At 37.6% G+C, this 26,577-nt stretch overlaps 1 protein-coding gene and 1 long non-coding RNA gene across 8 annotated transcripts; one reads left to right on the top strand and one right to left on the bottom strand.

Moving 5' to 3' along the window:
* The first annotated feature begins 569 nt into the window (after positions 1-569).
* LOC112556533 lies at positions 570-5,367 on the top strand. Of its 2 annotated transcripts, none has more exons than XR_003097755.1 (6): positions 570-682; positions 1,331-1,487; positions 1,730-1,818; positions 2,148-2,211; positions 3,571-3,692; positions 3,973-5,367. It is a non-coding gene; the product is annotated as an uncharacterized LOC112556533 (long non-coding RNA). The 2 variants fall into 2 exon arrangements; XR_003097754.1 differs by having other exon boundaries at positions 1,328-1,487.
* Positions 4,795-26,525, bottom strand: LOC112556528 (protein MLP1 homolog). Of its 6 annotated transcripts, none has more exons than XM_025225620.1 (26): positions 26,348-26,525; positions 25,695-25,830; positions 24,815-24,918; positions 23,562-24,448; positions 22,846-23,004; positions 22,155-22,294; positions 21,585-21,785; positions 20,908-21,055; positions 20,534-20,625; positions 20,105-20,262; positions 19,686-19,878; positions 18,639-18,764; positions 18,234-18,364; positions 17,774-17,902; positions 17,359-17,494; positions 16,918-17,058; positions 16,675-16,807; positions 15,373-15,744; positions 14,429-14,619; positions 13,750-13,986; positions 12,383-13,306; positions 11,859-11,981; positions 10,356-10,422; positions 9,626-9,776; positions 7,894-9,005; positions 4,795-7,581 (listed from the first exon to the last, which is right to left on the bottom strand). In XM_025225620.1, the coding sequence occupies exons 2-26, from the start codon at positions 25,809-25,811 to the stop codon at positions 6,821-6,823; spliced, it is 6,933 nt and encodes a 2,310-aa protein (XP_025081405.1). In that variant the 5' UTR covers positions 25,812-25,830; positions 26,348-26,525; the 3' UTR covers positions 4,795-6,820. The 6 variants fall into 6 exon arrangements, with proteins under 6 accessions (XP_025081405.1, XP_025081403.1, XP_025081406.1 ...); XM_025225618.1 differs by having other exon boundaries at positions 25,695-25,813; XM_025225621.1 differs by lacking the exon at positions 26,348-26,525 and adding an exon at positions 26,116-26,211.
* Between the last annotated feature and the right edge of the window lie 52 nt (positions 26,526-26,577).

The raw sequence follows: 26,577 nt of genomic DNA, 5'->3' as shown, positions 1-26,577 counted from the left end.
GCAGATATGGAAAAGATAAAAGTTCCACCGTTTTGGAAAACAGTAACTAAAAATCATGTGACCATGCGTTTGTTCTAGCAATAGGAATAGTTAGCATGGGGTCATTAGACGATGAGCGGAGTTGTCTGGCTGGGATGAAGGGAAAGTTCCGAGAAGTACTGTAGTCAAGGCAGAAGCCTACAAAGAAATTAAAACAACACAGGCAGCTGTTTTGTTTTGTGGTTTGTTTGTTTTTTTTTTTTTTAAATATGGGCAAGCAGGCTTGTGTGTGTGTGCTGCGTGCTTTTGCCACACAAATACACGAATCCTTATTGTCCTTGGGAAATAATTTCTCTTTAATCTTAACCACGTTCCGCAAAAAACTGAAAACCCATCTGTTTCTTTCAAACCAGTCTTAAACTACCAAGAAACACTTCTGTCCATATTTTTTACTTTTCCTGGTGTTTTATATATTTGTTCACTTTATTTGTTCTTTTTTTCTGCGCAATGAGCATTCTTCGGAATGGATACCTGCGCATTAGAAATCGACATCATCATCATCATAATCTCAGTTTTAACGTCGTGGTACACAATGACGTCACACGATATTTTGCGTCATCTGGCATTTCCAATGTCTCTGGGAGGAAAACATCCATTGCAGCTACTCGATTAGCGCGTGGAAAGTGGCCGATCTCTCTTTAAGGTGAAGACAGTAGTTATTCTCTTTGACATATCCTACCTTCATCTCTTTTTTTTTACGCTTATTGAATAATAGTGTTTTATGGCTGTGGGAATTATTATATAAAAAAAAAAACGTTGATGCCGTTTAATTATAGATGGCTTTAAACGCAGACAACGACTTTTTGTGTGCCTGTAATCCAGCGTGCCCTTTATTTACGTAGGCAAAAGTTTTTTAGCTTACATAACCGTTAAGAATTATATGCTCCAAAATGAGGATCAAACGTGTCTTGTTTTTATATATAAAAGTATTATGGTCAATTCTGTTGAGTGATGAATAATTAAATTTGGGGTTTTGAGGCATTACAATAATAAAACACACAGTTCCTAGCGTTTATACATGAATACTTGCTTTCTTTTCTTTTGGTGGTCTTATATACTGTAGTATTTAAGGCAACATGCAGTTTAATAATTAATTCAAATGTAGGTGTGACCTGCATAGAGTTGCACAGAGAAAAAACACATTCCGATTTATTTACAATATTAGAACAGTGTTTTAACACTCTTGGTGAATCAAATATATATATATTACACACACACACACACACACACACACACACATTCGTTCACGCATACTTTCTTTTGTCTCTCTTGATTTTGCAACTGGCAGCAGACTTGGCGAGACTGTTTTCTTGGTGACATCGGACAAGCGTCCAGTGTAGACGCAGCTGAGTGGCATCCAATCAGACATTATGTCACGAATAGAAAATGATCCTAAGCGCCTTAAAACCTTCGGTTTTGGACTTAAAGCCTTTAAAACGTATCCCGAGGTAGGTGGGTGGTTGCGTGCGTACTTACTAGACTTATGCCAATCGCAGACCGACAAACATGCAGGCAAGCACTTGCAAAATTCATTCAAAACGAGGACTGATTTAATATAGGACACCAACAGTTCACGTGCCTGATCACATATAGATGGAGGACAGCGACGATGAATACGACACCGACTTTGATGATAATAAGGACGATGATACATGATGATTGAATATACCGATGCCCACCTGTTCGACAGCTCATCCCAGTGGTGTCCATCTGTAGTGTTGCTGTGATGATGGCCACTTGCATGACGTTGTACGCCCTCAGGAAGAAAACCGACGTCAGGTGATGGTGTAAAAAGTCGATCTGCTGTTTCATAGTCCTCGCATAGCACACTTATTTCAATGCATTGCCTTTTCATCATTTACTTCATCGTTTAGTAGAGACGTTAATATTTTTGTTGTTGCCATTATTATTAAGCTGACATTTGTAGCCTTTGCTAAGATGCTTATTTTACCCGTTACACTTACTCGCATATTCTCTAAATCCTCACCGTACAGGTTTTTCAAGATTACACCTCACCAAACAACACGTGCTATTATGAACAGTCTTAATTGCGCTCTTTATATAGCTTGCATCGTATCAACATATACCATATCCTATTAACTGTGCAGGATTTTGAGAGGAAACAACAAACCCGCTCCATGGGAGGAGATAGCGCCTACAGAAAAGAGAAAGGTACACAACATTCTGGATATGCATCTTGCCCCACGACAAACAATTAAGAAGCAAGCGAGTTTATAGGCCATCAAAACAAAACTCAGAGACGGATTTTCCAAACACACACTGCGCACGTGCAAGTCGCAACAGGTCATTTCTATGGGCGCCAAGAGATCATTTCCGTCACATGCTAGGTGAACGTTTAACTCGCAAATATTATCACGCACGCGACACATATAACAGCCATATGCTTTCTAAATAACATTTTTCGTCTGCATTTGGCTTCACTAATCATCGTTAATTTCAGCTTCACCTACTAGTTTTACTTACTATAACTGAACTGTAAATCGCAATTGATCATATATACAGTATATTGTTATTGGTATTATATTTTTAGTTTATTTATAATATATAGCGACTTCGAATTACACGCTGGGGCATGCGCGTGCACACTTTGTGTTTGAAAAGATCGTCTCGGGGTAATACAAAGAAAGCTAACACCGACGTGAAACCGGAAGCTAATGAAACTATATTATATTTATTAAACGGCTTCACAATCTTCAGGCCAAAGGTGAGAGTTAGGCTGCCCACCATTGATAACGATACAGAACTAAGACATGACTATGATCGAAGAGAATGGACAACGACCTTCCCCCCCCCCCCCAATTAAACTACTGCAGATTACTGACGTCGTATAAACAGAAGAAATTGGATTGCTTATAGGTACAGCTATATATGTAGCTTGAGATAGATATATATACTCTCAATTAAGCTTTGTGAAACTGTGTAAAGACAATTATTATATATAGTACATGCAAAGCAGGCCTCCCATCCCCCAGAAAGTGCCATCATGTGCTCAAACGTGTGCGTATATATATACACACACACGCGTATATACATTCTCAATGGAGGATGTATAGTTATTTCACGAGATGTTTCGCTTAATCTGCTACAAACCACACTTAATTGCGACCAGTGAAAGCAGTTCATCCCATATTCACCGTGTTTACATGTGTGCGCGCACACACAACAGTGTCACGGTCAATAAGTAAAAGTTGTTAACGTCGTGTGCTTTCAATTTCTTAGTACCCACATGATACATGTTTTTTTTCTATAAAAAAAATCGTAGCTTTTACCATCACTACTATGTGCACACCAAGCCTTCAGGTAAAGTAATGACTTTTATTTCAAACCAAAATTGAACTGTTTTTTTTTTTTTTAATGCAATATTGAACTGCATATCATTGCTGATAACACGCGATCGCAAATAGCAGGGAAAATATGCAATGTATTAAATGTTAACCAACTTCAGTTATACGGGTTGAGGTTGAGGGTGTCAAAGCCACACGTACCGATATGATGGAGAGTTTTTTCCAGCTGAGGATAGTCAACCCCAAGGTCTACCGCCAAAACAAAGAACTTGAGCAGCTGAGGCGAGAAATCGGGAGCTACAAGCCGTAATGGGCATCATCTTTCATTTAACTCGCATCACGTTTCAGGTGGGTGCGCTAGTCCTTTAATTGATGGTTACACTCGCCCTCTCCGTCGAATCAAATAGTCGAGTATACTAACGCGCGCCCGTACACACAGAGAGAGAGAGAGAATTAAAAGAGAGAGTTGTCGGGGGTGGGGCATCAATTGGTGAGTGATTCTTGAGAGTGTGTAGTTTGTGTGTGTGTGTGAGAGAGAGAGAATAAAAGTAAGGATGAATAAGCTAAGAAGTCTGTCCTAAAGCAAAACGAAAAATGATGCTTCCAACGACTTATTTATTTATTGAAGGTTTCACGGTTCAGCCATCAGTTCTGCTTTGGGGTTTGTTTACTGGAAGAGAACTCTCGACGCCCTCTTAAACTTCCTTCGTGAAGATCGACTATCTGATCACCAGCCACACCTCTGCTGATGTCGAATTACTGTTAAGGCACGATAGCCAGAAGGGCTGACAAAGCGTTGAAGACAACTGTCGTCTGTATACTACTTCGCTGATCCTTGGCTATCAAATCTGCAACAATGTCATATTTACATTTATCGCATGATTACTACTGTCAAAATTGTTTTAGCATTTACATAAGTGCCAGAGTTTCGTTGAATTTTAGTCGTCCTATTAACAGTCCATATTCGACTAAGCGGTGGAGTGGAGGAAGACGGCTAGTGTATGTTTGACAATTTCTTCCAGTACTAGCACGCTACTAGCCACAAACTATACAAACGCAGCACATCTTGTGCTAAGATTTTTCTGTACCAAAAGATGATCTAACAACAATGTATTTGCAAAGTACGTATGTAAATGCATTGCAAACTGCTGTTGGACGTTGCAGATGAGCTATATGTATTGCTCATGTTGGTTCCCACAAAAAGGCATGTATTTTCAGCTGTGATAGCTACTAATTTGTACACTTTGTACAGTCTGCCAAAGACGTTAATGTTGTTATGGCTAAATAAGTAATCAAAACATCTGCACCAAGTTTCACACAAAACTCATTCTAGAATGAGTGTATGGAAAGCAACAACCATGCCACCGCCACCACCACTATCAACACCTGTAACAATTACTTAAAGTATCTCTAAATGAACGACCAAAAAAAATCAACAGATTTCAAATGCCACAGTGCAGACATAAATTTTTATTATCTCCTAATAATTTAAAAATTCTGCAGGCAAAGCATTTAGTTTAAAAATGCTGATAAAATTTATCATATGATGGCTTATCAATAAAAACAAATTTGATAATAAGCACTTTGCTGAACTGAGCATTTTTTAACACACAGTTACAGTCTATGATATCTTGTTACTAATTTTTTTCAGCATCAGCAAACAGTGACTTTCCAATAATAAAAATATGATCATAATAGATAGAGGAGATGATAGCACTATGAATAATCTCTCTTACTTCCTCTCACATACAAGCACACACACACTCTTATTCATGAGAGCTAACTGGCAATAGATACTGTTTGGAGCCATCTGAGGTAAAATATTTGTTCTTAAAATGGAAAAAATAGAAAAGTGTCAGAAAAAGTGTCAATTATAAAAAAAAACCTCCAAACAGCTATAAATAATATTTTAATGATGAGCATAGGGTAGAAAAAAATAATGCCTCCATACTTCCACTGTACTTAAATGCTTTGGGCTAGTTTTTACCATACAAGATTCAATAAATAAAACTGTCATCGCAAATTAACTTGTGTTAATATTTCATTCATAAAAAAGTGGTCTAGCAGCTAATGTCATAGAATACTTCTTTTAATTAGCTACTCCTGACAACATAACTAAATAAATGATGCTGCTTATTCTCATTCCAAAGATTGAAGGACAAATAATAATGTACACAAAATATTCAAGTATCCATTAAAAGCTGTAAAATAAACACACCTTTTTAAAAACTAGCTATGTCCCCTAAAGAGAAGGGGAGGCTTAAAATCTGGTTGATTAATAAAAGACAGCAGAATGAAGAAAGCTCTATTTTTCTTCCATTTGCACACAAGCATGCAGTCACTATCTTAGCATTTTACATACAGAGGCATGGCCATTTCCAGGCATATATAATTGAACAAATTCACATTAATTGACTTACCTATTCACCTGCAACCATACTGAACTGCACAAACACCCAATGCATGATGATGACAGAAATACCAAAAAATCGTATAAATATATCGAAGTAAACATGGTTTTAAAGTGGACGGAAATAGGCTGCCTGTGGACTGTTGCAAAAATACTGCATCATCTTATTAATGTATATCCAAAATGTCAAAACGAAACATTATTAACTCCTTATCATTCTTATGTCACAACTATGTACATAAGGCCTCAAGGAATGGACAGAATGGGGAGGCATTGGTGTTTTACGCTGAGCCAGCAATGAAGGCTATATCATGGCAAGGCAGCCAACCCTGTAAACAGATGCCACTAGCAGAGAATGAACAACGTGCCCGAGATGAGAGCTGAACCAAGGACAGCCAACCTTCACTGTATTGGTGACAGGCATTAACTGTTACACCACCAGACCGCCGACAGAAAGGGGAGAGAAACAGAAAAAGAAACGAGACAAGAAAAATAAATTAAACAAATAGAAGAAAAGGAAAAGTAAAGATATGGATGAGACTTTTATTCAGTTACAGTCATAAGCAAGATGATTAAAGAAGTTAAAATAGCATAACAGTCTCAAACACAATATCTGTATTTATGTTGTGTGAGATTTTTATACAGTTACCTCCTACTTGGCAAATTGGAAAATTTCTATACATCTAGAAATTTCAAATCAACTTTACAATATATGTACATTAAATATGCTACATGTTTTGAGATTTATATAATAAATATTTCAGCAAATTTTACAAAGAAATCAGAAGAAAAATACAAAAATCTACCGAAAGCTTGTCACTGGTGGGAAAGCTGAGACATCTGAAAAACATTTGATTAATGTTTCAACAGGATGTATTTAGCAAATAAATATACATTAAGATGTTTAATCTATTCATGTGTGATACATGAATACATAAAAGCCAGATAACAGAAAGAAACGTCCAAAGGAAACAGAAAAAAAGTGATTTGGTAAGAATGTAAGACTGAAAAGTAGGTGTGCAATTTCTTGCACATCCAACATCACAACCGTAGTGCCTTATAAGAACTAGAACTGCTCCGTGAACTTGGCAGAAATTTCGTAAGGCAAAAAACGAAGGTCTCCTTCAGATGCGCTATAAGTGGACAGAAGACTTGTGGATGAGGAGGGTGCAAGAAAATGCTTCAGTGGTGTGTACTGATACACATCCTCACTGCCATCATCATCTCTTTGTTCACACTTGAGAGCATTCAATACCTGCTCTGAGTGCCACTTTGCTTTACCCAAATGGGACAGAGGAGCATAGGCCTTTTCCACGTGTTTCTCAGTCTCCAAACTTTGATGGATAAGCTCTGGGTTTAGTTTCTGTTGGAGACCCCTAATAATTTGTTCTGTGGTACAAGCTTTGGTGCTGGTATCTACTTGAGCTTCTGATGTGAAGCTCAGTCTAGGTCCCTGCCAAAGCCTGACACTCTGTGCATCTCTAATGGGGCTGCTGCAGAGAATCTTTTTATGGGCAAGGCTTTCTGCAGAACGTGTTCGCTGTTTGGAAGTGTGTTCTGCATTATCTTGCTCCATGCCATTCATCAGTTTTTCGATGTTATGTACGGTTCTTGGTGTGTGGTCTAATAAAAAGCTGTCAGAGATTCTTTTACTGGAAACAGAAGTACACGACTCATTTACAGCAGGCACCTTTTTGCCAAACTCATGTCTGGCTGCAACAGAGTTCAAAGATTTTTTTCCTTGACTCGGCTGACTTGCTGCAGTTCTATAATTTGACTGTCCTTGTGAGCTGTATTTGGTACATGCAGTTCCAGTTCTTGGTACTTCTGTTAAAAAATGTGAGACAAGGTTAGTTAGATCTGTAATACTATTGTGTGCTATTTTACACACACTTTACCAGATGTTAAATAGAAGATGTGCACATGCAAAGCAGAGGCTGATGATACTTAATTCTAACTAGGTTCTAAAAAAATTTAGTGTAAAATTTTTAAGACAAAGTTTTTATAAATTTATAATGTTTTCCTTGTGTATCAGTTCTGAGAATTTTACAAGTGTGTGTGTATTTTTTTTTACCTTTCTTTGACTACCATACTAAACATCACAACACCATTCAAAACTTTAATCTGTAACAATTTCACCTGTCTTACTCAGCTGCAGGTGATCAACAGTATTATGACACATGCTCCCAGTGAGTGTCCACTGGAGGTCCCTTTCGGGCAATGTAGAGTGTGGGACCTCATCCCTCTCTGGACTGACAAGTAAGTTGTCTAAGCTTTTATACCTCACAGAGAATTTTTTCATGTGCTTGGTGAAGTCTCCAGACTTGGACAGAAGTGCACTGCGTTGTTCTGACACCCCGTTTGATTGGGGATTCAAGTCTCTTGCAGGGCTGACTGTCATTTTGGGAGACAGCACACCTCTCCCTATGCCCACATTGCTGTTGAGATCCGTCTCTGTGTCAAAATAAAGCTGTTTACGTGGATTTTTCTCTGTTTCAAGTCGCAGGTCAGCCACATCTGTGAATGCTTGCCAGAGATTGGGCATTGCCTCTGCTTCACTCCAGCTCTGTATACCAATTTCCCTCCACTCTCCAGCATTATCCCCCTTCTCTAGCCCCTCACTTTTTTCTTCACCTCTGCCTTTATGTAGATTGGAAGTCCAAAGGGACAGAGATCCTACGTCAGAAGATTTAATAATTTTAGGGTGAACATTTTCTGATTTAGCACAAGAAAATTGGGATCTAATTTTATCTTGATCTGTATTTTTATCATTATTTTTTGATGATACAGTCACAAAACAGGGTTTGACTGGCTGAAGTTTGGACTCCATGTCACTGTCTGAATGCAAATCTGTCAGAGATGAAGTTTCCTCTGAAACAAGAGGAAAAAAGATCCCAGATCCTTGCAGCTCTGAAATGGATGCATCTGGGTGACCCTGGTCAAAGAGTTCAACTCTGCTTAAGTGAGATGGAAGTGCTAGGTGTTCTGACTCCACACTCCTAGGTGTTGACAGAGGTGTGTGGAATCCTTTTCCAGAACTACAACTGGCCTTGTGGGTTGAAATTTTAGTTCTGACAAGCTGGTGACCGTCAGTGATTTTGTCCTCATCCAAACTTTGATCTTTCTTTTCAATTGAACGAGGAGTCGTGGTGGTGCTAGCACTGGGAGTTGAGGAGAAAGCACTACTAACAGAATCAAATAAGCAATCCAGATTTTGCTCAACTGTTATCCATAGGTTTTCACCTGCTGACCTGCAATGAAAATAATAGCAGAAATAATTAAAAAAAAGTCTGCTACAATGCTGTAGATAAAAACAGTTCTAGTCAATTTTTTCTAAAATAAAATCATCATTTAGTTAGGTTTGAAATTTTACCAAGTTAACATAGCATGATCATGATGTGAATGCATGTAAACCCATTTCTTCAAAATACATAAAGCCTACAGAAAATAGTCCCTCAACTCAACCCAGTTAACATAGCACGATCATGATGTGAATACATGTAAACCCAATTCTTCAAAATACATAAAGCTTAGAGAAAATAGTCCCTCAGAGATATAATATTTGCAGTAAAAATCAAAATGAATTTACATGTTAATGGAAAATGAAGAATATGGTGTAAAAGAAAAATTATATACATTATTTTGTAAAAGGTACCAAAATGTTTTTATACAGACTTCTGCAAATGAGAAATATCACTTAATTTATTCAATGTAGGTGTATCGATGCAACTGAGCTATAGCTATAAAGATGTTCACATTTGTGGATATGAGCTGTATAGGAAGAGTTTTTAAAAAATTATATTTTATATATAAGGTACCAAGATGTTTTTAACCTGACTTCTGAAAATGAATTGAGATAACTACCACTGACCCATCTACACATGTAGTCAGAAGCAACTGAAGACGAGACTTGCAGCACTGCCTTAAGTGTCTGATAGTAAGGAGTCGTTGCTGCCGCAAACGTGTTCTCAATGTCACTGCTGCCCTTAGATTAGATTGGCTGATGTGACTCTTGATTTCCCCTGTAACATCATGTTAACGAACATTGCAGAGCTACAAATAACTACAGCTGTACACCTATGTGTTTGCAGCTAATCTTAATATATTATCAAGTTTAATTTATTCCCTTTCTAGATAAAAATTATTAAAATAAGACTGGCTGCTAGTCTAGCGGATATCTACTATCATTAACACTTAACAGCTTTTGCCTAAACCAGAAGGTTCAAATAATTTGAAAGACTAAAGATGAAAAAAACAAGCTAAAACAGTGCATCAATACAAAGAAAACATAACGGGATGAGAGAAGAGTGCCCTCTGTGAAAGAAATTCACAGAAGAAATGTGCCTTCAGATCTAACTTGTGCCTCCAACTAATAACATATTATGATGGGCCTTCGGAAAGAAATATCAGATACTTGGAATAAGGGGAAAATCTTACACCCAAGCTATTCAAGCATAAGTCTAATATGTGGTAAATATCAAAAGCTGATGAATTAGGATACAACAGTTCAGCTGTTGATTGGTGGGGACAAGGTCATGAGAACAAAAATTGGTCAGGGGAAGGACTTAAACACAGTGAATGCATACTTTTAACCACATTACCTTTTATTTTCTTCATTGTATTAATGTACTCATCTTTTAGCCTGCTGAGAGAGTCATCTGTGTCCGTCTGAAAATATTTCAAATACAAAGCTTTGAGTATACATCTCTTTCCTGTCCGTGTGTGTGTGCACGCATGTGTGTGCATGTATGCCTACACTGATACTTTTGAGCAGTTAACAACACACCGTGCGTGTCTATAAATAAGTTAGGAGAGAAAGAAATTTTACAAAGTGTATATCATTACAATATTGTCAGTGACCACGGCTATTATCCTTAGAAATGTATATGTGAATGGTAGTGTGTACATGAAAAATGTGCAGGTGATTAGAAACCTCACGAGAGATTACTGCACACCTTTAGAATTAAACATTCCTGATCAGACCTTGGTAGAGGCAACACATCAGCACTCTGTGAGTGTGCATGTGCACTGGAAATCTAAAGCAGACCCTTCCTAACCTAGCCAAGGTAACCTTGTAGTCATTTTTTGACAATTTAAATAAATTCATTTTGTATGTGCTCTGTGAATTTTATCTATTTTTATCTGGTACTTGGGAAATAGTAACCTAGTAACAAATTATACACAGCAAAACTGGCCTAACATTTGTCATGAAAACACTTTTTGTATATATTATTTCTATGATTACATAGTTTCACAGGAATTGCATGGAGGAGACCTGAAACATCTCAGAGAGTTGGAAAAGGTATCTAATTGAGTGGCTTTCCCTCATGGTATTCTGCTTGTGAATCTGCATCCTGGCCTGTGTGGAAACCCTACCGTCTCCCTTGCAGTTGGATGTATATTGGGTAAAGTTCTTCTGAAGATATCAGCATTATCTGTGGATCTCATGTGATGGTCTTTTTTCCCCTGTGTGTGTGTGTGTGCGCACATGCACACTCATGAGTAGTAAGGGGAAGTAGCCAACAGTTTCTGCTATTGGAATTACAGGAGGAGTAGTTCCAATTTCTAATCAGATTATCAATTTGCATCTTAAACGCTTTGTGATTCATCATAAAGTAAGTGTTTGCAGTTTACACAGTAAGCTTAAGACAGACCAAGATCTGTCATTGTAAAATTGAGATTGAAGCAATAATTGTATACATAACCATAATCTTCATAGAGACTTATTTGATGTTAGCAAAAGAACAATGAATAGTTATGTGAATGGATGGTTGTATGTGACTAGCTGAAAAAAAAGTTATGGGTTATTGGTTAGCCTAGTTTTGTAAACTATCACTTATATTTTCTCCTGAGTTTGTACACCAAGTTCCAGACTTTATAAGAATTGTGTTGCATGAAAATAATTATTTTGGGTTGGGGAGCATAACATTCAGGAAGTTCACAGGCAGATCTTTGTGTTGTTTTTTTTAAAGAACATGTATGGACACAGTGTATGTATGTGTGTGTGCTATGTCTATTCCACAAAGGTACAAACTCTTATTACAACATAATAAAAATTATAAAATAAAAAGTAAAAAAAGTAGATGACTGATCTACGGATCTACCTGTGTATATGTGTCAGCAAGACTAAGTTCTATCTGCTGTTGGAAGCAAGCAGCCATTTCCTTTTTTTCTTTCTGGTGTTGCTTCTCAACTTCTTCCAAAGCTGTCTTATATTCCTTTTGAGTCTGAAAAATGAAACAGAAGATATATAAAAGAAGGTAGCTGGACCATAATAGTTTTTTTCCCCTCTGATGGTCAACTCATTATGGAATACAACATGATGCTCTTGAAAATATTTCTAAAAATGCCAAATGTGTTTTAGCTGTCAGTACAAGTGAAAATGGCAAAGTGATATCTCTAACATCTCACTCCCCAAATGACCCAAGAAGGGTTAGGGGAACGACCAATCACATTAAAATTTGCCAAAATAATAATCAGTGCTGATTACATCTGGGATTTTCTAAGAAACAGGAAAGTTGCCTACTTCTACAAGAATGGTCTCAAATAGTGTCAGGAATGAAAAATACACATCTTTCAAAGGGCTGACATTTTTTATTGACACCATGTGAAGGTTAGTATTACCTACCTGAGCCAACTGCTGTGTTAACTCATCTACTTGCTGATGAGCAGTCCTCAGGCGGAGGTGAACTTTCTCCATATCTTCTACATGCTGCTTGTTTACTGCTGCTAATGCAACCTCCATTTTGTGAAGCCGCTCCCTTACTTCACCGAGCCGCTTGTGAGACTTCCCCAGCTCTACTTCATGCTTCTGCTGAGTAGTACTCAGTCTCTCTATCAGACTCTCCTTCTCTTCTTTCAGAGACATCAATGCTGCTTGGCAAGCTTGCAATTTTTCAGACATTTTGCTACATTCTTCTTTCTGCACTGCTTCCATTTCAGACAGCACTTGCTGTAGTTTGTTTTTTTCTTGTGAAAGCAAATCTATATCACTCTCTCTTTCTTCCAGCTGATTTTGTAGCACTTGCTTTTCATCCTCCATGTCCTGAAGCTGCTGCACCTGAGCATGGTAATCTTCTTCATAACTTTGCAGTTTGACCACGGTCTGGCTCTTCACTTTCAATTCTTTTGAAATCTGCTGCAGCTGCTGCTCCAGTAGATCTTTCTCCTTACGGAACTCCTCTACCATTGTCTCCATCTGTCGCTCCAGATGTGTGCGCTCCCTCTGGCCCTGTTGCATGGCCTGGCTGTACTGGGTTAGCTGATGCTGCAGTCGCAACCGGTCCGACTCACGCTGCTTGGCATAGCTGTGGGCCATGCTCTCCCGCAGCTTTTCCACCTCTTGCTGCATGTGGGCATCAGCCTGCTGCAGCAGCTTCTCACGCTTCTCCACTTCCTGCTGCAGCTTCTCAGCCCTCTGCATAAGCTGGTGCTTTGTTCTGTGCTGGGTCGGGCTGTCACTCTTGTTCCAGGTGGCCACAATCTTTTGCAGTTCGTGCTCAGACTCTCGTAGTGCTGCTATTTCCTCTTGATGACGAGCAGCAAGCTTCTCCTGCATTGTGAAATAACCTTTTTTCTGAGACTTCCATCAATCTTCACTTTACCATGGCATACAAACTGCCTACAACCTACTCCAACACTTAACAGTAATTATTATGGTTTGTCAAGTTTTTATTTAACTTTATTTTGTGAACAGTGATTTTAAGACCAGACAGCTACAAGTATTTCATTCAACATATAACACATTTTACTTCATGAGTAAAAGATTTGATTTGTGCAAAATTACAATTTTACACAGTTGTCTCTCCCACTCAGCTCTCCAGCTACAAGAAAATACTCTGCCCCAACAAATCAACTATCACATGAACTTTGATAACTTAGCTTTCATGCTCCAAACAATGAAACTTGAAAAAAATATGCAGCATTCGCAAAATATTGATGCTGAAAGGAACAAAATGAATATAACACAAGCTCCCCAAGATGTAGTTTGCTCACCAGTTCCTGTTCATGTTCTTGGCGAGCAGATGTAAGTGCAGCACTCAGCGTGACCTTGCTGTCACTTATGAAACGCTGATAATCATTTTGACACTGCTGCCGGACACTGACAACTGCCTGGCGCCGCTCTTCATCCTTCTCTTGCAACAACTGCACTCTTTCATCTTGCCATTTTTGTACCTGCATTTTGAGCTGAGCCTGAAGCTCCCCAAACTGCATCTTCCACTTGATCACCTCCTGCAAAAGCAGCTGCCATGTTTTCTTTCAGACCAACAAATCAGGGAGCAGTGAGAACTAACAAAGCAACAGATTTTTCTGCATACCAGGTGACATAAAGTGACATAAACTATCATAAAAATATTGTCAGAAAGAGTTATCTCTCATTACTAACATCTCTTGCCCAGCCAGTGACTTTCTTAATTACTGTTAAACTATAAAGTGCTTGGCTGTCAGCTAAGTTTTCTATGGTATATTTTTTTGCTATGCTATTATTGTTAAGATCACTTATGGTGAAAATGAGGTCTACTCACCACAGAGAAAACTAATCAACCAGTGCTAGTTTTAACTGCTACCACCAAAAGTAGGAGAAGTCATAATTACATAAATTACAAAAATGCAAAGGTATAAATCTGTGTTTACTATTACTGGGTAGTAATGATTAATTTTTAAGCAAGCCTACCTGTGTAGCTGCTTCTGTCTGCTTTTTATTCTTTTCTATGTTACTTGCTTCACAGGTAGCGACTGCATTGCTCACAGCCTGATTAATTTCAATCTCAAACTTTTTCTGCCAGTCTCTGGACAGCTGTTCTTCCTGGTCTTTCAGGCATTGTTTCAATTCCTCTGCTTTAGACTCTCTTAACTTTTCCAGTTCTGTTCAAGATCACGTACAACATGTAAAGAAAAGCATGACTGCACACATGTACAAGTACGTCCATCTGCCAAGAAACTGAATAGGTTAGCAGCTGAGATAATCCTGCAGTCTCATACAAGTCATGTAATGTAAACTATATTTTCTCAGTTTTTAAGGTAATGGCAAAGTGAAACAGCATGTTAGGCTGTTTATAATACTGACATTTTTAACTGTTTCCCCTTAAAACAATTGCTTGCTTACAATCCTGTCCCTAACACAGCTCTAGGGAGGCTGCCATGTTTTCTTGTTGAATGAAATCATTGAATCTCACATTTGGAAATTGTGCAATTTCAAATCAGCATTGTAAGTGAAGCATTAAAGACTGCCACAACAATGTTGCATTTCTTGTTGTGGTACTTCTTAAGTCACAAATTAGAGTCAGTTTGTTTTTTCTTTGCAAAAGGAGAAAGAAATATGGTAGCCTTCAATAACTGACGTGCAGCCGTGTTAAAGACGCAATTGTAAGTAAACTAAGGTAGGAATTCTGTATGACATAATGATGCCACACAAAAAACTACAACTGGTGGCTAATTACTGGCTTCATCTTGCCATGCTCAGGCTAACTTTGGGGAAAATCTGCTACAAAGTGCAATGTGAGACAAGGGTAGCAACATAATGAGTTGATGTATTTTGAGCCCCAAAATATCTCCATATGCAAACCATATGAAAATCTTTGAAGCAAATTCAAAAAAAGAAAAAATGCATCTATTTACGATCTTGAAGCCTCTTCTCAAACTCTTCTAAAAGATCTGCTTCCTTTTCTGCTAGTTTCTGATTCATCTCAATATCTGTGACCATAGCAGACTGAGCCTTAAGGTGCCGCTCCAGATCGGCTTGTCGTTGTGCCACTTCCTGCTGAATTTTATCTTCTAGGTTCTTCAACTCTGCGGCATGTTCTCTGCGGCTAGCTGCAAGCTCTGCCTGGAGCTCTGAAATTTTCTGCTGCGCATCCCCAACAGCTGCATCTACTTGTTTCAGGGTTTCTTTATCAGCTTTGATTTTCCAGCTAAGATATTCTCTCTCCAAATGCTGTTTTAGCTGTACTTCCACCTGTAACTGCTGATCAGTCTCCCATTGTATCCTCTCTGTCACAAATACAGAAAAATATCAACACATTGCATTTTACAGAATATAGCACCCCCATAAAACAAACAGACAAAAAAAAAAAAAAAACCATTATCAATGCCTACATATGTACAAAAGCAGAGTGAAAATATCACATGTATTCATTTTCATTTTTGTGACTATTTGGACATGCATGTGTGTGTGTGTGTGGGGGGTAAAGGTGTGTGTGTGTGTTACACTAAGCCAGCAACAAGGCTAAATCTGTTGTGCCATAGACCGCTGTAGGACATGCAGGAAACAGCTGAAAACCTTGGCTTGAAGGCCAGCGCAAAGAAAACAAAAATTATGAGAGTGAACGCCATTAGTAACAAGCTTGACGTCTTCCAAAACAGATGCTTCAGGCGCATACTTAACATCTTTTGGCCAAATACCATCACCAACGAAGAACTCCACTGAAGAACTGAAACCGAGTCCATCACCACGCAGGTTCAACAAAGGCATTGGCGATGGGTTGGACATGTGCTCCGCAAGCAGACAGCAGACCTCTCCAGAGTCACCCTACGATGGACTTCAGACAGCCGAAGAAAATGAGGCCGCCCAAAGGAAACTTGCAGAAGAACAGTGGAAAGGGAGATGAAAGGAAAGGGCTCCTTGACATGGGGTCACCTGGAGTGGGTTTAAGCCGATCGACATCAGTGGCGGACTTTAGTTAAGGCCTTATGTGCAACCTGATGCACGAAGAGGAATAGATAGATGAGACCGCTGTAGGACACACAGGTGCATGGTGCATTTTATTCCATAGACTGGGATCTACTTGATTATGGGACAGAAAGCTTCTAGGAAAGGGACTATGACAATTTTTAATTTAACTACAGAGACAACAACATCAGGGATGGAGCAACAAACAAGTCTGGGCATGACAATGGGACAGCTACTAGGACGATAACAACCTGCTTCAATTTTATGTTCCATCTCTTCTGAAAGCTTCTCCATCTTTTCAGTCCACTGTCTTTCAGCTGCTGCCACAGCCTCCTGAACTACTGCCTCCTGATGCTGCTGCCACTCTGCCCTGGCTTGCGCAATCTGCAAGCAGCAGTGACAACACAGTTCATCAAAAGGATTACCCCCATAATGACCTGTGTTACTATCAGGAACAAGCAAGCAGAAATAATGTAAAAGGTATTTGTACCTACTTGCTTCTCTGTCTCCGACAGCTGTTCTTTTCTGTATTTCTCTTCCAGCTCTAATTTCAGCTGCAGTTGTACTCTCTCTGCAATTTCTTGTTCTTCAGCTTTCCTCAATGCTAAATTTTCCTCTTCCAGCTGTTTTCTCAGCTAAAATAGCATTAGGCAACCATTAAGTCATGGTGGTAGGTCATTGTGTAAAAGACAAAAGACAACTTAAACATATGCAGCTATACATGTTAATACATGCATGATATGCATGCACCCAATCAGTCATACACACATATAACATACACAGCATTCCTTAACCACACAACTGGAAGTATTTCACTAACAAAGAACAGTGAACATGCAAAATAAATGAAAAATATATGGCATATTGATCTCAATAATACAAAAACGAATCATCAATCAACCAATCTGTCCAGTATAAGATCAAGTTTTTAATACCTCAGCCACATCATTCTTCAACCGACTGTTATACTCTCCATGCAGTTTCTCTTCCAGCTGGGCCAGGTCTTGGCAGGCCTGACTGTACATCTCCTTGACCTTTACTAGTTCTTCTTGGGCTCCTTCAGCAGTTTCTCTGGGAAATGTTCATCAAACAACTAGGTCTTCCTTCATGTGTTATGACAAAATCTGGGACTCTCTTTCACTAAACTGCCTCTTAGTGATAACCAGGGACAATCAATCTTCTCTATAATCCGTTTAGAATCCTCTACAACATTATAAATATACACAATATTTTAAAATGAAATCCCACTGTGCTCAAGATGTTTCAAAACAATTCCACCCAACTGATGCTGACAATTACTCCCAGAAACATGCTAGCTAACTCAAGATATGCAAAGATTTCCGACAATACCTGAGAATTTCCAGTTGTCTTTCATACTTCATTAAAAGTTCTTGCTTATCAGCAAAGAACTTGCTGCTTAAATCACGTTCCATTAATTCCCTTGAAGACCTGTGTATATCTTCGCAAGTCCTTTTACAGCTACCAACACAAAATGGACATTTCTGGTCAACTACTAATTAAGTTAATTGAAATGCATTGACAAAATATATTATCATATATATATGCTTTTATGAAGTAGCTGTGGATGCAGTGAGATAATGGATATAATACATGGATATAGAAAAGAGAATGCATAAAAAAATCTTCCTATTTCCTAATTCAAACTTGCATGTAAAAGTGACACATGCACAATACAGGCACACACATGCACAAATAATGCTGGTGTTACAGTCAATAATAAGATAGGATATAAAGTTGTACAGATATGGTTGATAAGGATTTAACTGAAAGGCAAGATATGTTTTCCCACCGTTCCAATGCCTCCGTTTTGTCAAGATCATGCTGACGAACCATTTGAGACATATGAAAGTTCAGCTGCTGATTGATCTCTGTAAGTCGTGCTTCACTGGCTGCTACCTCATTTACTCGCATCTTGTAATCCTAAGATACAACAGGAAGCAAATATAATACAGATCAGGTTTAAAATATTAAAATATGTTTTGTTCATACATCTGATTACTCATAATCTACAACAAAACTGGCATTTAAATCTATGTTGCAAATAATCTGTACTATTATTGGATTTTCTGGAAGTTTGATAGACAAATAAATCAAGCTGCTGCTATTGTTAAAAGGCTACAATGGCAAAAAATTCCTATATGATATGTTTAAAGAAAGTCAATATTTCAATAAATATCCAAACTTTGAAACTAACATCCACTTCTTGCATCAAGGCCTTCTTTTCTTGTTGAAGATTTTCAATATCTTTCTTTAATCGAGACACCACAGCAGATTCTTGATGGTCACCACCATAAAGATCCTCAAAGCTTTTTAATTTTACCTATGGGAAACAATAACATTCAAAAGTCCTTTAATGAAAGAAGTGCTTGCAAAATAAACTAGAACATCGAAAGCTACAAGCATATGCTTTTCTTCTTTATTTTTAATACACCACAATATGCAAACAATTATAAAAATTAATTTTAGAATTTTACAGAGATTGTTCTAGGTTTAGAAAACAAAGGGCCTTTTCAAAATGAAAGATAGGCATAAGATAATGTTTATATAAGTGAAAGTATTTTCATGAATATCACCTTTCTTTCTCACCTGAAATTTGAATCTAAATACATATGTGCTACAAAATAGTGTGCAAAATAATTTAATAATCCATAATAAATTCAAGAACAGAAGATTAATGGGATACAGAGATTTCTTTCTTCCTATGATCTTTAGTTTATTCATCTCTACCAGCAGCCTGGCACCCAAACTTGACTGCATATGAGCTCGACTGATTTGCATTTCACAAAGAGGATATGAAAGTCAGTTCTCAACATGACCCAGAGATTTAAGTTTTAGGAAAGTTAAAAGCCTGCTTTTGTGTTTTCCTAGATGGATTACTGAAACTCTACATCAAACTCTTTAAATGGACAAACTTCAAAAAGCTCAGAATCATGCTTGCAATGTCTTCCATATGCACAAAGGAGACCATGCTACACTCCTTGTCCTCTAACTCCACTGGCTGCCAGTTTGTTTGCATGTATGACAAGATCACCACACTGAGCTACCACTGTTGAGGTCACATCCAAGCATACCTTTCTGAGCTACTGATGCCTTACCACCAGATTGACTGTCAGTTTGTTTGTAGTCTTCTATGCACGGCGTATTGAGTTCACTCCAGATGGGAAAATGCGTTCTACAAATTCAATTATTATTATCATTATTAAGTACAAACCTCCTCATTACCTAATAAATTTATACCCACCTGCATTTCCTGAATGCTGGTCTGAGCCCCTGTTAGCTCCTCTTGCAGGTGCAAAAGTTTCTCTTCTAGGGCTTGTTTCTCCTTCTGCAGCTCTGCCACTGCTGTCCGTTTTTGCTTGTTGTTGCCTAGGCATCGCTCAAGCTCTCGGCGTAGATTGGTGATCAGCTCTTCTCTGGGCTGGCTTCCATCAAACCTGCATCAACATTATTGAGGCAAAATTAGACAATGCATTTTTCCATTGCATCACAAAATTTGGGTGAATTACTTCCAGATTTTTTAGAAAATCATATTGACTTTATTTTCAAACTTTGCATTTGAATCTTAGCACACTATATTACGAATGTCAGTTGACAAAAGCTATTAATTCTAAAAAACATAAAAAAATAACATTTTTAAAAAGTGATAAAAGTGATTCCTACTTTCCAGCTGAGACAGGACTGCTGAAGTCAAGAGTCTTACGGATACCAAGGTCAGTCATGGAATCATCAGCGAAAAGTTTACCTTGATGCGAAATGACCCCCAATGAGCTGGCTGATTCCAACATACTAAGCTCCTGTTTCAGCTCCTTTACCTCAGCCTTCACAGACATAAAATCTCACACATAATGCAAGTTTTGATTAATGAAGTGGGTCTACTGCCATTTCCATATTAGATGCTGCATTCATTAAAAAAAAAATAGCATTTCACAATACAATAAATAATAATGATTAACTGCACTGTAAGTAAATATTATACAGGAATCAAAATGAAAATGGACTGTTCTGTCAAAAAAAAAACAAAAAAACCAGCCATCCAATCTGCAAGAGATTTTTGAACTGTAATATATCAAAGAAAATTGAAGAGGTTACCTGCAGACTGCTGATCATGTCTTCAGACATCCTCTTTGATGCCAGTGTCTGCTGAAGCTGAGCCTTTAAGCGACCAATTTCCTGACTGGAGGCTGCAAACATGTATCATCAAACAGTTATACTGTCAATGTCACAGATTCTACCTGTAATTTTCCCTAATCCTCTTAACAGAGGGAACTAAGTTGGCCATGCTAAAAATAAATTCATGACTGCATGTGAAAGAAAACATAAGAGAGACAGAAGCACAGAGACAAGGCTAGCAAGAAATGATGTATGTATAATGCATGTATTCTCTTTCTCATTTTTAAACATAGTACAGAATATCTTGTAAGGTATCATAGCTAAAATCCTTTCAAGCTGCTATCACTACTCACTTGTTTCTAGAAGAGACTGGCACTGTCGCTGACTCTCCTCAAGCCGGCGAGTCAACTGGTTTATAATATCAGCACGAGAAATTTGGAGCTCCTCAAATTGTTTTCTTTGCTCCCCGATTTGTTGCCACAACTTTTCAATTTCTTTGTTCTGATACAAATAAAAAGAAAAGCCAATATTTCAAAAATTTTTTTAAATCCTTAAAATTTGTGTTTCTGGGTATCATATTCAGTTGAATGTCAAGGTCATGCAGCAAATGAATGAAGACAGAAGAGAAATGGGTAAAAATACTAAAGTATTGCCTCCAGATGAAGTGAGCATAACTTTTTTAAAAGCAACTCAACAGTAAATTTCACAATGATAATTATGCTTAGGGGAACTAGCTTATTCTAGACATCATTCTCTGAATTTGAGATAAATTAATCTTATTCTAAATTGGCTTATCAGTCATCAGCTCAGTTATTGTCACTCTCATCAGTTACTCAGATTCTTAAACAAACATAAAAAATTGTGTACTTGCAATGTTAGCAAAAGTATTCATTAAGTTCTGTCAACAGCAAATAGTTCAAGAATCTACGATGCATATGCATGCTGCACTGAGCATAGACACACGTATCTTCATGCATCATGAGGACATACAATAACTTTACACAAAAAATGGAAGAGAATTGACCAGGACCTTTTCTGAAACAGTTTCAGTTGCAGCATCTAATTTCTCCTTCAAAGTATGAAGCTCTACATTGTATCGCTGCTGCATACTGGCTACTATGGACTCATGTTGTTTGCGGGCATTTAACAAACTTTCTGATTCATGAAGCTCTGCCAGCTGGTGAGTAAGGTTCTCAATTGTTGTCTCTGCACTCTGCTGACGCCTTGTAACCTGCACAAAGACAAACATGAATATTTTGATCCCAAGATAATCTTTTCACCCTTTTCTTTCCTATCTGTTATTAGCACAAAAGGCCCATTGCCATTTAGTACACTCTTTCCTCTGCACTGAAGATGAAAAAAAAAACAGGGATGAGAAATGATTTCTTGCCTCCAGATGAAATAAGCATAATAAGAAATTTTTAAAGCAGCTCAATAACAAATTTATCTACAACTTTATTTGTGCTTAATGCCAACCAGTGAAGCTAGATCACAAAGTCTGAATCTGAAATAAACAAATCTTGGTCTTTAGCCTCTGATTCAAAGCTCATTTACTATCATTATCATCAATTACTCAAATTCTTGCAATGAATTTGCTAACCTCATCCTTCTCTTCCTTTAACACCTGCACCTGAAGTTCTACTGCCCGGAGTTTGCCTAATGTTTTCACTTGCTCATCTTTAGTGTCCTGCAGCAGCTGCTGGCACTCCTTCAAGCTTTTTGCAAGACCCTCCTTTTCACCTTTGTGCAACCATTAAGATGAAAACATCACACTTTTATTACACAAGGATAGTATAGATAGGATAGTTTTTCACATCATGCTATCTGACACTGAAAGTCATCTAAGATAGGTTTACTTCTTACAAAGAAAACAGAGAATCAAAATTCTTGAATTTTAATAAAAATTTTACAGATCTTCTAGTCAACAGATGTAAAATTCATTATCAATGAAGTCTTAGATGCAATGTGACCCATAATAAATCTACTACAATTGATCAGTTTGTTTCTTAGAGCTACCCACTTCACATATGTTTTCGACATATTCTTGGGAGAATGGTCGCCTCATGAAAACTTGACCATTACTTAATAGATAATACAAAGATGAAAATATTATAATAGTTTTCATTCTTAACATTCTTAAAACCAAAAGACCATTATTTAGTTTCATTATGAATTCTCTTGCTCCAGAAAAAATTATTAAAATATTTTCTCCTTTTATCCTTAAAATATTTTTACTCATTACTACATGTAATGGACTCAAACTATATACAGTTTTTCTAAGTTAAGCTGACCTTGAGCAAGTGAAAGATGGTGTTTAAGCATTCGACGCTCTTTGCTGCTTTCCTGACGAAAAGCTTCAAGTTCAGCTGTTAAATCTTCAAGTCGACGGCCTCTTGACTCATACAGAATGCGTAGTTGTGACAATTGCTGTGCTTCTTCACTTTCTCCTGCTGTCCGAACGAAAATAAAATAACATAGTTTTCAAAACTGACTAGCAAGAAAGTCTCAACTTCACAAGAACTTAAACAAGGTTGAGAAATAAAATATGATTAAATTATCATAATTGTGTGCCTCATTCTGCATCTTGCATTTATAAATTATACACACAATAAAGACAAATAAACACAAGCAATCTGTCTGATGGTCTAGAAATAATGATTTTATACAGATGAATGCTTAAATTCAACAAACACCCCCGCAAATAATTAGAACTAGAGACCAACCACAAAATTTTAAATAAACTTTAAATGGGGTGTATGTGTGCGTGTGTGTGCATTTGAACAAATGCCCATTCATGAGGATTCAAATAGTTAATGCAAAAAGAACCATCCTGCAATTTTACACAATCTTAAAATCAAACCTAAAACCATCTCCAACTTCTGTTAGGTGTGATCGTATTTTGTTTAGTTTATTACTTATGGGAGCCCCCAAAAAAGGAAAATTTATATCTCTGTTATGGTCAGGAATGGACAATAAAGGCATTGTGTAATAATAAAAAAATGAATACCTGGCTCCATAAATTTTTCTCTCCGGCCAAGCTCTGCCAATTTAGCAGATGTTGATGTTTGAATGTTTGGATTTTTGTACATCACTCTATAGTCATCACTGAAGTCTTTCTCTAATGCACTGTTTCTATTCTGTGCCTGAGCTGATGGCATGGCTTTGGCTAAAGTTATGCTTCTTTGCTTCTCTTTACCATCATAGTGACCAAAGCTTATATCCAGTGGTTTGATTCTATCTTCAGATGAAGACTCCCAGAACTGAATGGGGCTGTCACTATCATCTTTGGAGAATCTGTTGCATGATGCTCCACTCCACTCAATAGGCACATTTGATAGATTGTTTTTCATGGGACCAGCATTTTCACCTATCCACTGAGCAGCTTGGTTTCCCTCATCAATGTGTAAATAGTGATTGTTATTAGCATAGCTTGAAGCCTGGAGTTGGCCAGCATGGGCAGCACATTTCTCAAGGTGATGAGCCAGCTGACCATCACTTTCCGAAGATAAAAGTTTATTTGGGATGTCTCCTGGTTTGTTGTGATCAGGTTGCAAATTCTTTCTGCCAGCTTTGTCCTCTGCTGGGGTGTTCCAGTAGTGTGTGAAATTTTCTGGTAAGCTACTTCCCAGTTGTAGGTGGTCTCCTGAGTCCCAGTAGTACTCCTGACCTGTCTTCGGGCTTGCATCATGCCCAAGGAGCTTGATGCTTTGGTCAGAAGCTGATGAATGGGTCTGGTGTGATGTAGTTTGGCCAACAGACCTTGCTGTGTGATCTGATCGAGGAGTGTAAATGACAGTAGGAGAGGAGTTTGATGTCTGATGAAAAAAAGATCTTTGACTCTCTGAGCTCACCACTTGATGGACTGGTTCAAAAGCAGAAATTTGGTTGTATGATCTAACATAAAAAAAAGAAAAAGGACACAAGTAAAAATGTTACTGAAGTGCTTACCATAAAACACTTCTTTTAATGTTTTGTGCTGGTCATTTATCTATTTTTAAGTCATAAGAGCTAAGCACATTTACAAATGATTCTCTGTATACTTAATAATACTTCATTATGAGCTGTTCATGATCACTTAGCAAAATTCTTACAAGCATTGTCCATTACATGAAATCTGAGAAACATTTACAGAAAGAAAACATCTGAAATATGTCAGTTTGATGCTGAATATATCATCCAGTCTGTAAAATAATCTGTACAAAATTGCTTAAATGGCTAGTTGTATAAGAAGAAAAAACAATTTTGAGGCCCATAATGTACCTGTCTTGGCCTGAAAGGAGACTTAGATTTACAGAATCTCCATCTGATGAGGCTTCTGAAAGTAGATCATCCTGCTCACCAAACTCTTGTATCACCCGGCGTAGCTGCAAAAATATATACATTATATACATGCACTTTACTATGCTTTAACCATATTTTTATAGAGAGTAATGCTTTGTGTGTGTGTGTGAGAGAGAGAGAGACTGTGGATGTATAAGTGTTTGTGTGCTTGAGATTCAACTGATCCCATAGTGGCTGACACCACCACAAATTTTATTTCCTTTCAACTTCAACCATGGCAACAGATAAAAGTTTCTTACATGCTGCCCAGCAAATTAATTTTATACAACTTTCAAACTGAGGAAAATATTTGATAGTAATCTTTTTATATAAAAACCAGTGTTAGAACCAAAAGCTAATAAGTTCCTAACATGGTGGTCGGCAGAGTAAACTATCTAGTTATTCCAAAGAAAAGAAAATATTTAATAGGATGCTTAATAATGTTGTTAGAGAGAACAATGCACAGCAATATTTGAAGGGTGCTGTGGAATCTTTCCTTATCATGTTATTCATTTTTGCAGCTTGTTGCATACTAGCAACCAAACTATTTTGCACAAGTGTGTATGAACAGATGCATGACAGGTTTAGAATTCCACACATATAATGATATATGCACAGGACATCACGAACAAGTTACAACATTTTTGGAAACAATGCATAATGTACTATGTCCCAATGTAGCCCAAGGTCTTTTAAAGACTTATTCGGTCAAGATACTTAATAGGTTTTAAGGTGATGAATGACAAAACAACATTTTTCCCTTTCCATTTTTCTAAATATAAAAAAGCTCTCTGCATGATAAATGCACATTTTACTTTACCTCTTGCTGCTGCTCTTGGTCCTCCCTCTCTCGTTCTGCCTCTTCCTGGGCCTGTAAAGCTTGTGCGTCAAAGTCAAGGCTCATGCCTGGATTAGCCAGGCTGACATTGGTACTCATCTCTTATTGGAAGAAATAACTGATAAGGAGAAAAATTCATTCTGAAAAATATCTAGGGCGTAATAAAAACGAGATCTACAGTCTTCAACGCACTGTTATTTATCTGTAAATTTACTTTTTCTCATTTTTAAAAAGAATCAAAGACTTTTAGTTCCACAAAGTCATCAAAGAAAGTTCACTTTATTGACACTGCGTCTGTTAGGGTGTTCTTAAACTATAACGACTCCATTATCTTGCATAATTTGAAATGATAACATTGATGGTCTGTTCCGATTACATCATTTGTCATATGGGTATAACCAACCTTTCTTCAAACGCATGAAGCTATCACTTTTTCAGTCATCACAATACGAAGAATTAATGACAGGCTGATAAGAATCGCTAGACTACGAGACATGTCCAAGCTTGAACCGCAGCCTAAGCTTTTCGACTTCTTAACAAACACCATTTTCCACTTCGGAGTTATAATTTAAGGAATCAATTTATTTACACATTCTATACAATAATTACGAGTAACTTGATTTGGTTACACTTACCTGAATGCATTCTTCGGAAGCATTTGTTTTAAAGCCACCGCCACCACTAGCTAGTATTTACTTCCGGTGATGTGCACATCGTCTGCTTTCGAATTGATGTACTCCACTAGAGACTTTAACTCAACGCAGCTTAATTTCTGATTTCTCTAAAGCTGTTTTTAATTTTTTCAAGGAAAGAATAAAATATTATTATGTTTTGATCTTTAAGAAACATTTAGCAAAGTAATTTG

Source organism: Pomacea canaliculata, linkage group LG2 (assembly GCF_003073045.1).
Source record: "Pomacea canaliculata isolate SZHN2017 linkage group LG2, ASM307304v1, whole genome shotgun sequence".
Taxonomy (NCBI): Eukaryota; Metazoa; Mollusca; class Gastropoda; order Architaenioglossa; family Ampullariidae; genus Pomacea; species Pomacea canaliculata.
Note: the sequence above shows the minus strand (reverse complement) of the source record. Positions and strands in the feature narration are given on the sequence as shown.

Excerpts from the sequence above, each read along its gene's own strand:
- LOC112556528 (XM_025225616.1), bottom strand. Across the intron at positions 15,745-16,674 it reads GGAACATAAAATTGAAGCAG|AGAGGATACAATGGGAGACT; the intron begins GTTGTTATCGTC and ends TATTTGTGACAG. Across the intron at positions 13,307-13,749 it reads AAGAACATGAACAGGAACTG|GAGAAGCTTGCTGCTCGTCA; the intron begins GTGAGCAAACTA and ends TTCACAATGCAG.